Source organism: Loxodonta africana, chromosome 2 (genome assembly GCF_030014295.1).
Source record: "Loxodonta africana isolate mLoxAfr1 chromosome 2, mLoxAfr1.hap2, whole genome shotgun sequence".
NCBI classification, from domain to species: domain Eukaryota; kingdom Metazoa; phylum Chordata; class Mammalia; order Proboscidea; family Elephantidae; genus Loxodonta; species Loxodonta africana.
In genome coordinates, this window is record NC_087343.1 from 104,238,386 (window position 1) to 104,251,982 (window position 13,597).

Consider the following 13,597-nt stretch of genomic DNA (forward strand, 5'->3'; position numbering starts at 1 on the left):
GCCAATACCAGTCCATTTCAGCTCACTAATGCCTAGGATATCAATGTTTATGCGGTCCATTTCATTTTTGACGATCTTCCAGTTTTCCTAGATTCATACTTCGTACATTTCAGGTTCCAATTATTAACAGATGTTTCCAGCTGTTTCTTCTCATTTTGAGTCGTGCCACATCAGCAAATGAAGGTCCCAAAAGCTTTTCTCCATCCACGTCATTAAGGTCGACTCTACTTTGAGGAGGCAGCTCTTCCCCAGTCATCTTTTGAGTGTCTTCCAACCTGGGGGGCTCATCTTCCAGCACTATATCAGACAGTATTCCGCTGCTATTCCTAAGGTTTTCACTGGCTGATGCTTTTCAGAAGTAGACTGCCAGGTCCTTCTTCCTAGTCTGTCTTAGTCTGGAAGCTCAGCTGAAACCTGTCCTCCATGGGTGACCCTGCTGGTATCTGAATACCGGTGGTATAGCTTCCAGCATCACAGCAACACACAAGCTCCCACACTACGACAAACTGACAGACACATGCTTATTGAATAATTATTGTATTAGATTGAGTTGATGTTCTTCATAGTCACACCATTAGAAAAGTAAAAAGCAACCAAATCTGTTGCCACCGAGTCGATTCTGACTCATAGCGACCCTATAGGACAGAGTAGAACTGCCCCATAGAGTTTCCAAGGAGCACCTGATGGATCCGAACTGCTGACCTTTTGGTTAGCAGCTGTAGCTCTTAACCACTATACCACCAGGGTTTACCACTGGCAATGTAGCAGCCACTAAATTAACCTTTTTCTTCGCCCTAAGTTGTACAGTGAAGACTCATGTAATTATAACCTCCCCTGACCCCAAAACCACCACCACTAGTTAATTCCTTTGCCTTTGTACTCAGGATTCTTTCTTCTTGTCCTTATGTGTGACCACCTCTCTTACAGCCTACCTACTGATGTCATGACTACTGTGTTCAAAGTTGGAGCAAAAAGTGAGAAAGGCTGGTTATTCCTTTTAAGCAAGTACATCACTATAGGCTCTGAAGCAGAGAAGAATAAAATACTTGAAGCTCTTGCTAGCTCAGAGGATGTACGGAAACTTTACTGGTATGAAATCACCCAAGGAATATGATATATAGAAACAAAAGCGTAAAAGCACTGTGCTCCTAGGGTGGGAAGCTTATTTACTTTGGGATCTCCTTTTACTCCTTTTACTTATAAGCCAGACCTGACCTGGACAGCATGGTAAGGAGCCTGCACATGCTGGGCTTCATTTCAGGGATTAAACTTTACAGAGATGCAGAATATGCTTTGCCCAAGAGAGATGGGGAGATGCCAGGAGTCACAACCCCCTCCTGCTCCCTGCTCAAATCCTTCTCCATCTCTTGGGCACGTTGCCTTTTATTCCACAGTTTGTGCTTCATTCTTTTGGGTCAAGCCATTGCTCTGTCTGAGCCATAACTAAGAAAATACAGATACTTCTGAAAAGCATAACACATAAAAGCTTATGTGAATTTGTCATACTTTTTAATATCTGTCGATGAAGGCCTGGGAATAGTAGTTTCAAATGCGAGAAGAAGAGCAGCAAGTAGGGCCTCTTTAACAGGTGACAGTGGGGTAGTGGAGCTCTAAGTAGCTGAGAGACATGTGAAGGTACCTGCCACCTGGTATGTGGGACACCGGAAGTGAAGAGTCACACTGAGAAGGATGGAGGGAGGCACCTGGGTCTCATTGTTTCTTTTGTGTAATGTTGCTCAGGTAAATCCTAATAGTGTCCCACAGATGTCTTCAGCACCTGCCCAGACCGACCCACTTTCCAAAGGCCTTTAAAGTAGTAACCAACCCCTGACTCAAGCAAATGGAATTTTCTTTTTGTTTTGTTTTTAAACTGCACTAACAATACATTAATAAATTCTCATTATAATGTATTCAGGCAATCCATAAGAATATGGAATAAAATGTAAAAGTGCGTCTTATGACCCTTCACTTCCATTCTTGTCCCCTCTCCTGTGGCCTGTGTATTTACCTGTGGAGGATGGTGCTCCACAAACACAGCCACATTTTTTAGACATGGATTTATTCTCTACCCACTGTTTTGTGATGTGGTTCTTTTTAGCAAATGATCAGTCTTAGAGATTTTCCGTGTCAGTTCCCAAACCTACTTCATTTGTTTTTTATGGCTACACCATGTTCCATAGTATGGCTTTTTAGTAATTAACTCACCACATATTGATGAACATTTGGGTTTTTTTCCCCTGTTAAAATACTGCATTTTTGGAGAGTGTGTGCTTTCTTGGTATAAGCGGAGAGTACAGCATAGAAGGTACAAACTGCTTATGTTCAGAAGTCAGGCTTTATTTAGCATTTATTCAAATCGCCCAGTTTTTTAACAGTAGTAACATACCTGCCTGCTTAAATAAGGTTTTTACAGAGAAAAAGAAAAATACCAGTCTCCAGAATTATAAAAAATTCTACCAGAATTTATTTTCTGTGTGTCCGTACTGTAAGAAAAACTATTATGTGACAGTATATATAAATGCCTATCTCATTGGCGAGTTCTTCCTTCATTTAAAAAAATGACGAGTTTTCAATCTGTGGACTACTTTAGAGTAATCTAGTACCACAGAACTTTAGTTAGGAGACCAGTACTAATTTCAATCATTACTTCACCCTGAATAATTATTTTGGAGATTAAATCTGCTGTGCTCTTCAGGTTAATGAAAAATAGCCTCGATGGAGATGTCATCCGAACACAGAAGCTGTCCTTCATCATTAGAACAGTGGGCCGACGTTTTCCTGGACACTTACTAGCGTGGGATTTTGTCAAAGAGAACTGGAATAAGCTTGTACAGAAGTAAGTTTCTCAGAGAACTACTGTTAGTATTCTCAAGTTAAAGGGCGCTCAGGGTTATGTTAGTGCACAGGAGTCGTGATTTACTATGAGAGGAAATGCTTCCTTGAAAGTTTAACTGAAAGACCCCCAAATTTTCACATTTGTAAACACAATTCTGTAACATGCTCCATTTAACAGTGGTGTTCCATTTGAGTACTAAACAAGCCCAGCTGTTCCTGACATCAGGTCACTTAGCTCAGCATGGCCATGGACTGTTTCAGAATAGCTATTTAGTTATGCATGTTGAAAAAGACCTCTTCATTGGCAAGGGATCAGTTAAGAACTCACACCTAGCTAGAGAGCACATATAGGTTGTCTCTTTTCTTTTCTTCTTTTTTGAAAGTGAGAATGGTATTTCTGGAGTATGATATGATTTTTTAGTAGATTAAATGAATTGATAATTTCTCTGGATATCTCGTAACTCTTCCCTTTTTCCGTTGTTGTCCTTACTAGAAGTTAAGTGTGTGCAGGACTGCTCTTCATTTACTGAGCTGAAGTTCCGAGGATCAGGACTCTGCTCTGCCTTTGGCATATAGATCTTATGTTAAAGCATTTCCTTTACACCCAGGAACAGTGCTTTGCTGCCCAGCCGCTGCCTCATTTTTTTTTTTTTCCTTGTATTCGTGTTTCTCCAGGTTTCATCTGGGGTCCTATACCATACAAAGTATAGTTGCTGGATCAACTCACCTGTTTTCCACGAAGGCACATTTGTCTGAGGTTAGTGGTATAAAATGCTAGTAAGGAGGTTGGATAACCCTTTCTCCTCAGGCTTGCTAAGTTTAAACAAGATGGTGGCTTCTCGTGTCAATCCCTGTCCCTTCTCTCTGTCTGCCTTCGTCAGTGCTAAGATTGACTTACAAAGGGTGGGGTGTGGGGTATTGAGGAAAAATTCCAATTCTGTTCTCAACAATATTCCCTTGATTTATCTCATCCAAATAATTTTTTGAATTAAGACCACATACTTTTTTAAGTAGTAATAATATTGTTTTGAAGAATTCAGTTTCAGGGGTGAATTTTTAGCACCAAGCCTAACTTTAGACTGTACCTTATTTACTGTTATTTGGACCTTTTTTTTCCTATTGTAAGTTTTAAAAATTCATCCTTGTGAGAATAAGGGGAATTCATTTTAAAAAGACCTTCACAATCTTTTTAAAGTTAAAGCTTATTTGAAAAGGATTCTCAGAGTTACTTGAGATTTACTGTCCTTGTCTCCTTTTGAAATATTTCTGTGTGGAACTTACAGGTCCAGGCGTTCTTTGAAAATGAGTCAGAGGCAACATTTCGGCTGCGTTGTGTCCAGGAGGCTTTGGAAGTCATTCAGCTCAACATCCAGTGGATGGAGAAGAATTTAAAATCTCTGACATCGTGGCTGTAGCATGCATAACCACGCCTCTTGTCGCCCATTCAGAGAGTTTGTGAACTTGAGACTCTGCTGCTTTTGCAAAAGCCAAGGTGAAGCCAGGCTCGCTGCTAAGTTGTCTGCAGTCTTAGGAGTTCTAGTTAGCTCAGGGCACATCTGTATTTTTCATCTGTCTTTTCTGAGTGTCTTTGGGCAGTATGTTGTTATTTATTACAAAATTGTATTCACCTATATGCCAGTCTGCTACAAAAACAACGAGTAATTTTTCTACTTTGAAGATACAGAAAGGGGGAAAAATTATCTCTTTTGAAATTCTATTTCTCAATACAAGAAGGTCCTGACACAGTGAAACAAGAAAAGGTCGACCATACGAGCCACCATCTTTGCAGGCTGCTGGTATGTCAGCCATTTGTTGCTTCATGTGTACAAAGTTAGCTTTAGATAATAATGCAGACAACGAAGCATGCGGCCATGGAGACCTGATCTCAGGTGTACAGATCTCCTTTGATTTGGGGTTTTGATTAGTCCTTTATTTTCTGGAAAAATTTAAATAAAATCTATAGCTATTATATTTTCTTCTGCAGAATAGCCAGGTGCTACAGAATTTTTAAATTTTTGTTGTATTGAAAAGCTAAATCACAAGGCCAAAAGATTAAATTTTCCAAATACTTAACACGTTTCTTTCAATGTTTTGTAGCATTACCGTAGGAAACTGCTCCAAACCTGAGTTAGCTTTAATTATAATTTTTATTCATGGGTGCAGATACTCCTCAAATCTGTACACCTTTATTACCCCACGCCATAGACATACTGTATGCTGTAGATAAGTATTTCTACATTTGTGACAAGCATTTTGTTAACTCTGGTGTCCTTCGCTGTGACTTTTATCACGATTAATAAGAATATAATTTAAGTTAAAAATTATAACCTATAATTGGCATGATAGATCATAGATTCTTTGAATCATACCCTAATGTGGATTTTTATTTTGTATGATAGAGTAGCATATCAGAAGCATATTTTAAAATAGGGCCTTTGAGAACCCGAACATTTTTATTTGAAGTTCACCATAGTACCTTAAATAGAAATGAGGAAAATGTGGGAGAGGAGTAACCTGAATTCAGATTGGATATGGTGGGCTTTGAATTTTTTCCAGTATCAGAAACAGTACTTTTCTTTAATTGATAATCATAGTTTTTCTTTCATTGTGGCCAAACTAACATTAAAAGAAATGGCCAAAGAAAGAAAGAAAAAGAAAAATGAGGAAGGATACCCAAAACTGTATGGCATTTTTACTCCTGAGGGAGAAATACTGTACTTGAATTTTTTGAGCTATGCAGACTTACACCTAGATTGTTGTTTCTTTGATTCTTAGGAGAAAAGCTTTCTTCCTAGCAACTCTTAAGTTGTTTATATTTTGTTTGAAAACAGCTTCTATGTACATAAAAAGGGTAGTTATCCATTTGTGAGCACTTAAAACACTCCACAGAGTCAGACAGTGGGGAAAGGTCACCTTTTTTTATTTAGCAGGTGTGAAGCTAGAATATGTGAGATTGTGTATAAAATTATATTTATTTTATGGAAAATATTTTTATAAAACAAAATTTAAAAGGCTGGCAAACTAAAAGATAGTCTTTAATTCTAGTGTGTTTTCCCTCAATTTAGTTTTTTCTGAACATTTATCTTTCTGTTTTAGAGTAGAAAATATATTCTGAATCATCTAAAGATGTCTTATTAAAACTTGGGTGATTGTGCTTTGGTAAATGAATGATAATTTAGTTGATATTGAAAGTTTTTGTGTTTTTGTATTTTAAGAGTGGGGAAAATACTAAGTTTTGGAGGGTTTTGTTGTTACTGGTTTTTTACCATGTTAATTACTAAATTCCACTTTGATACAGAGTATAATTTTGTTACTTCTCAAATTCAGTTATGATTCTTCAGTTTTACCTGCCTGTCTTGACATTGCTTCTGTAATACATGTTAACTCTGCATATGGCAAACCTTGTCTTGAATTTTATCAGTTTTTTTCGTGTGTGTGTGGTGTGGGAAGTATTGTTGTTAGTAAAACCTTATAAAAACTTGGGCTGAAAAAAAGAAGTAACTCATAATCCATTGCTATCTTGGCACTTAAAGGCTGTTCATTTCCATGATACTGGAACCATAATATCTACATTATCAGTAGTCTTATAGGCCTCACCTAAATTTTTCCCACAGAATTCTGTAATTTTTAATGTTAGGCTAGTTCATCCATATGGGACTTATAAAAACTAACTCCAAACCAGAAATATGAGTTTAAATAATAGGTAGAATGTGTAGGGTAATAAATAGAGCTTTCAAAGGTTTTTTTCCCAAAAAAAAACTTAATCTTACCCTCAAAAGTCAAAGATTGAAGCACAGAAGTCAGAATATGCTTTTTTATATAAGCACACAGATCCGTGACAGAATTAAGTACTTGTTTGACAAGTATTATTTGCCTTTCATACTGAGAGACTGTCCACTTGAATGTAATAAAAAAGGCACATCATACTACATTATTAGTGCATTATTAGTACAGAGAGATAAAATTGGAAATGATGGAAGAAAATGTTTGCGTTGGAGATCTGAAAGGTTGTTAAAGTAGAAATCTAAGGAGTCTAGTATGTTCTGTTAATATCAAATGATTAATTAAACTGCAAGTAGTATCAGCTTCCATCAAAAGTTTGTACCTTCCTCCATCTTGTGGTTCTGTATAAGTCTTTTTAAATGAAATTGTGTCATTTGTCATTGTTGTGGTGTTTGTGCAAAACTTTGTCACAGGTTCTGCGTACCACTGATTTCTTTGCATAGCGTTTTGTTTTATTGTACTTTAGTCATTGTAGTAGTAAAAGAGCTGTCAGATGAGTGGTGGGTATCTAGAGTGGATAGAGCTACATCAGTGTTGGTAGTTACAGGACAGAATCCTTTCTGAATGTGAGGAAGTTACATGCTGAATTTGTTGGATTACTGATAGCCTGTTCTTGAGTTGGATTTGAAGGAGTCTGTTCAAACTAGGGCACCTGGAACTATAATCTGCAGTCAGATTGCAGAACATTCAGGTAATTCCCATGAATTTCATGGGGCTGCAGGGAAGGTCTATGCATATCAGAAGATGTGTCATCACAAAGAAAAGACGTTCCTAGGCTAAGTTTGCAAAACTAGAGCTGAGTTCTGTTACATAGACCTAAGAACTGAGGTCATAAGTACGATGTAGATTTTCTCCTCTTTGCCTTTGTTGCTTATGTTTTTATTGGAATTTACTCTCTTCTTAAAGAGCTCCCCCTCACTACCCCATTTGTACTTTAAAAAATTAGCGTATGTAAATACTTTTGCATTCTTTTGTTTCATGCTTCTTTCTCTGCGTGGGCAGGTAAATACCAAATGAGGAGTGGAGGTCCGAAAGTGTGATATGTCTCCTCTCCTCCCTTTCCCTGACTCCCTGCATGGTAGAATAGTTGATTGATTTCTTTGAGTGGTTTTGGAGGTATATACTTTAAAAACTTACACATGTTTGATACTTTTTTATGTTCTTCACTTTGTATAGTTTATCCTGATGAAAAGTAAGATGCTGTCCTATGAAAATCTCTTCTCCCCTTCCCCTATTTGTGCCGTGTGGGCAACAGCTGACAGAGTGTAGTCATTTGGTTTCCTCCTTCGTAAGGAGGTGATGATGTTGGGAGGAGAGCAGGATCTTTTCTTTTTAAAATGTGTACAAATTTTTTTGCTGCTGTTTGTGGATGTTACGTCATTTTGTACTTCATTCATCCTTCTCAGTGGGTGTTTAGCTACCTAATGAGCTGTGGAGGTCCTGAGGTATGGCAAATGTTCCATTTACTCCCCTTCTTATTGCTTGTGTAGACAACAATGATAGAGTAGTTTCTAGTCTATTGATCTAATCTTGGAGGGATGGGTATTGTACATCATTCTTTTAAGAGTGTATAAATGTCTTGCTACTTTTTTACATTTCATTTTATACTTCTTTGTGTGAATACATACATAATGAAAATTGAGGTTCAGAGTATGACAAATCTCTTTCCCTTTTCTGTATTGCCTGTTTGGGCAATAACTAATAAATTGTTTGTTTTATTTTGGGGGGTGGGAGAGAGTGGGGCTGTAAAGTATGAACTTAGTGTACACAGATATATTTGCTACTATATTACTATTTCATTTTGTATTATGTCCTTCTCATGGATGGAGAAGTACCTAATGAAACGTGGAGGTCCGGATGTATAACAATCTCCTCTTCTCCCTTCCCTTATTGCCTGTGTGGGCAATAGCTGATAGAGTAGTTGCTGAATTATTGTTTGTTCGTTTGTTTGGGGGGGTGGGCGGCAGGGATGTGTACTTACTGTATATACATGTTTTTACTACTATATTGTATTATTGTACTGGGCTCCCAGTCTTTCACTTGGACTGGACGATACCTAATGAACTATGGAGTTCTGATGTATAACAATCTCCTCTTCTCCCTTTCCCTTATTGCCTGTGTGGGCAATCATTTTAGAGCAGTTTGGGTTTTTTAAAGAATTTTTTGCGAAGGGAGGAGGGAGGGGTTTCAGGGCAAGGCTGTGTACTTTAATATATCTATATCTAAACCCCCAAACCCAGTGCACATATATATATATATATATATCTTTGCTATTTTTTGTTACTTCATTTTTTTCCTTGTCCTTTACATGGATGTTTAAATATATAAAGAAAATCGAGATTCAGTCTATGTCAAATCTCTTCTTCTGCCGTTTCCTTATTGCCTGTGCGGCAGTGGCTAGTAGAACAGTTGATTAGTTTCAGGGTTTTTTTTTTTTTTGGGAGTTGGGGTGTTGGGGAGAGGGGTGAGATCAGGGTACATACTTTTATAAATGTATGTACATGTTTTTACTTCTTTTTTATATTATTTCACTGGGTTCCCAGTCCTTCATGTGGACTGTAGGTTGCTAATGACCCGTGGAGTTCTGGATGTCTAACAGTCTCCTCTTTTCCCTTTCCCTTTGTGTCTATATAGGCAATAATTTTAAAGTAGTTTGGGTTTTTTTGAAGGCTTCTTTTTGGGGGGATGGGGAGGGGCTAAGGGCGGGACATACACTTTTTAAAAATGTGTATATAGTTTTTGTTACTGTGTTACTTCATTTAGTACCCAGTCCTTGGGCGGACATATGGGTACCTAATAAAACGTGGAGTTCCGGATGTATGAAAACCTCCTATCCCCCTTCCCATATTGCCTGTGTGGGCGATTGCTTTAGAGGAGTATAGGTTACTTTTTTTCACTGCACCACCACAGAGAGGGTGGGAGTATGTACTTTAATGTATATAAATGTTTTTATTCATTTTTTTCTGTGCTTCATTTTGTACCTAGATCTTTCCATGGATACTTAGGTATATAAATGAAAACTGAGGTTCATTCTATGAAAAAAAATCTCCACTTCCCCTTCCCCTGTTGCCTGTCTGGGCAATTGCTAGTAGAGTTTTTTGTTTTGTTTTTGCTAGCAGGATGATTTCTGGGTTTGTATTTTTTTTAATGTATATAAATGTTGGCTTTTTGTGTTGTTTTTCTTTCACACCAAACCCAGTGTTTAGTTTTTGGACTTGTGGGTGTAAAATGAAACTTAGACGCCCAGATCTGGAGGTGTGAAAAATCTTTTCTCCTTCCCCGAAAGCCTATGTAAACGGGCAGTTGTTTAAGAGTACTTTAAGGCTGGCTTGTGTGTTTGTTTTTGAGACTTTTATTCAGGAGTGGGCAGGGTATCTATTTTTTTTTTTAATATGCATGTTTTTGCCCCTTTTGGTGTTAACATCATTTTGAATCTCGTCCTTTGCATGACTGTTAAGGTACTTGATGAAAGTTGAGATTGATTCTATGAAAAACCCCTTTTCCCTGTTCCTCATTGCCTGGTGGGCAATGGTAGAAGAATAGATGTTTGGTTCTTTTTTGCATGTGTGGAGGGGCATATATTCTCTTTAAATGTATATAAGGGTTTGCTACATTTTGTGTGTTGTTATATCTAGTACCCAGTCCTTTGCTGGGACTTACAGATGCATTAATAAAATATGGAGGTCCAGAACCGAACCTAACCTAAAAAACCTACGGAGGTCCAGACGTATGATAAATCTCCTCTTCTCCCCTTCCCCCATTGCCTGCATGGGCAACAGTTTTATAATAATTTGGGGTCTTTGTTTTTTGAGGTTCTTTTATTTGGGTAGTTAGTGGTTAGGGGAAAAGAGCAGGAGGTGTACTTTTTAAAAATGTATATAGATGTTTTGTGTTAATTGATTTTTGTACCTAGCCCTTTGCATGGATGCATAAGTACCTAATGAAAATTGAGGATTAGTGTATGACAAATCTCCCTTCTCCCTTCCCCTCATTGCCTGTGTGGGCAATAGCGAGTAGATAGTTGTATGTAGTTTACTTACTTGTTCATTTGAGGGATTTATAGTTTTGGCAGAGAAGTATTCTTAATAGCTACAAATATTTTTTCTTTGTTATTTCATTTTGTATTTAATCCTTCACATAGCCATATAGGGACCTAATGGAAAATTGAGCTTCATAATATGAGATCACTTCCTCCTTTCCCGCATATTTCCTCACTTAGCAGTAGCTAGTATTATAGTTGTTCTTTGGTTATTTTGTTTTATTCTGTAGGGTAGATGGTTTTTACAGTGTAAATATATATACTCATATAGATAATTTGATTCTTTTTATCATTATTTCTTTTTAGTACTTGGTCTTTGCAGGGCTCTGAAGATACCTAAGAAAAATAAAGGCCCATTAAATCCCTGCCATCTGGCTTAAAGATCTAGCTGTGTGGTGGTGTAACTAATGACAAAAGGCATGTAGCAAATAAGAAGAAGGACTGTTTGGATGGGGGAAGACACCTTGGATATGGTTGAGTTGTGAAAGTAATCAGATCCAGAATTTCTTGTATTGATTCAAACTGAACGAGATAGCCAGAAGGGACCTATACTTTGGAAATTCCAGAAAGGCAGGAGAGCAGTACTTAGTAAAAGTGTGTTTAAAGTTCATTACTAATGAGTCTCAGTAACTGCTAAGCCAATGAAGCCAACCATGGGCCTATAAGATAAGAGTGCTGCCTAAAACTCATCTGAAGACCTTTGAGAGTAGCTCCTTTTTGAAACCTGGAATTCTGATTTACCTACAGAAGTCTGTTGTAGTTCTGGCGATAGCATATTCATGCATAAAAAAAAAAAAATTTTTTTTTTTTCTTTATCCAATGGAAATTCTTTTAATTCTTGGGAGGAGCCTTTTGAGTTATTGCCATGGTTCCAGTGAATGACAACATGGCCCCAAAAACTAATCCAAAGAGTTGCGGGGGCAGCCCTTTCTACCTTTCAACACCCACATATGGCAGGGCAAGGTTGGCCCTTTCCTACCCAGAGCCTTTTGTGTGGCTGCATCTCTCTCCTCAGGTCTCCATTAACTGGTCCATGCCTGTTCCTTTTTCCTTTTTGTCTTTAGGGCCTGGATGTTAGATACTAGCTTCAATTGCGCTAAAAACATAAGCCAACACTGCCTTGCTAGCTGCATGTTTTTGTGCACATTTCATGCATCCAGACCTGCATGTTTGTTTTTAGCGTTCTTGTATTTTATTTCACACGGTTCCTTCATCACCATATGGTAAATGTTATAACACCATGTTGTCTGTATTAAAGAAAATGCATGTGTAAAGATCTTTCTTTTCTTCCTTCCCTCCTTTTTTCCCCTCCTTTCTTCCTTTCAAGCATCTTAGCATTATTTGTTTTAACATTTATACTGATACTACTCCATGCCGAAGATTTGCCATATTTTTTAAGAAACATTGAGTGATACGACTCCTAGAAAATTTGCAGAGATGTTATTTACCATAGCAAATTCTCAGGTTCTAGTGATGAAAAATTAGCCTATACTTCGCTGTTATTTATACCTGCTGCTGTAGAAAAAAAAAGTTTATTCATAACAACACATTTAACTTTGATCATAAATAAAAGAGAGGGAGCACCTTTTTGGAGTTAGTCATGGTAGTCATTAGTGATACTTCTGAATGGTTCTTAATTTGAAATGCTTCAAAGAAAGGAAAGGTCATGGCTTAGCTGAATGAAATGCTCCAGGAATTGAACTGCTGTAAACCAACAGTACAATAGTGTGCTTGTGTGTGTGTGTGTATGAGATAAGAGTTACAACATAATGGGAGCATTTGCATTAATCACCAAACTCATATTGAGACAAAACTTAGTCTTACAGCTCTCTTGATTAAAGCCAAGTGTTCAATATTGCTGTGAAGAATAGTAGCTTTCAAATACTTTGGAAAGTAGTTACTTGGGAACTTGTAAAACGGTATTACATTTTTGTATTTAAACACCTATAAAGATCTCCAATTCCAAGTCTGAGTTTGTGGGTGGAATTCTAAATTTGTATCATAATCTGTCTTTTGTCAAAGACTTTGAAAATAGAATATATATATACCTAAAATATTGTTTATGTAATTGTGTTGTTTCAACAAGGGAAAAGGCTTATTTTTCTTTGTATTTGTAATGACTTATTTTGCATATGACCAGCACTGACTGAAAGGCATGTGTAACTGCAAACACTGTTCCTTGTTTTTTTCTTTTTTTGTGAAATAAAAATAAAAGTATTTAAATACAATTACTGTGTGGACTCTTTGAATGAAAAACCTCTCTCAGGGCATCAGCCATATCCATTGTCCTTCATAACTTGTTTCCTACCTCATCAGTACCCCCAAATCCCTACTGCATATAACTCAGGCTTTCTCAGCCTCCACACTATTTACATTTTGGGCTGGATAATTCTTTGTTGTGGTGGGCTTCCTATGCATTGTAGGATGTTTAGTAGCATTCCTGGTGTCTACACACTCAATGCCAATAGCAACCCCCGCCCAGTTATCATAACCAAAAATGTCTCCAGATGTTGCTGTATGTTCCCTGTGATTGGGAGGGTGGGTAAAATATAAATGGATTCATGGGCAGTGACTCAGATATAGCTATGTGAACGTGAGTGATCTAGAGCAATCAGTTACTTTTTTACCTACGTCTACGTTCCTGATTGGAGCCCTAGTGACGCAGTGGTTAAGAAAGAACTCAGCTGCTAACCAAAAGTTCAGTAGTTCAAATCCATCAGCCGCTCCTTGGGGACCCTATGGGGCAGTTCTACTCTGTCCTACAGGGTCACTATGAGTAAGAATCGACTGAAGGACAACGAATATGTTCCTGGTCAGGTCTACAAAAGGAGCTTATTTGTTCTATTCCTATGAGTGGCCTTGAGGTCGAATTTAGAATTTCTTAGACTCCTGGATGTGGAAAGTGGCACCCGTATTCTTTTATAATTGTCAGAGCTTGAA

At 37.6% G+C, this 13,597-nt stretch overlaps 1 protein-coding gene across 1 annotated transcript in view; it reads left to right on the plus strand.

Moving 5' to 3' along the window:
* Positions 1-12,885, plus strand: part of LNPEP (leucyl and cystinyl aminopeptidase) — a 109,622-nt gene extending 96,737 nt beyond the window's left edge. The window contains exons 15-18 of the mRNA XM_010589595.3: positions 928-1,089; positions 2,696-2,836; positions 3,511-3,592; positions 4,119-12,885. Of these exons, the coding sequence (XP_010587897.1) occupies positions 928-1,089; positions 2,696-2,836; positions 3,511-3,592; positions 4,119-4,250 (517 nt within the window). The 3' untranslated portion in view covers positions 4,251-12,885. The remainder of the gene's footprint in view (positions 1-927; positions 1,090-2,695; positions 2,837-3,510; positions 3,593-4,118) is intronic.
* The last annotated feature ends 712 nt before the right edge of the window (positions 12,886-13,597 follow it).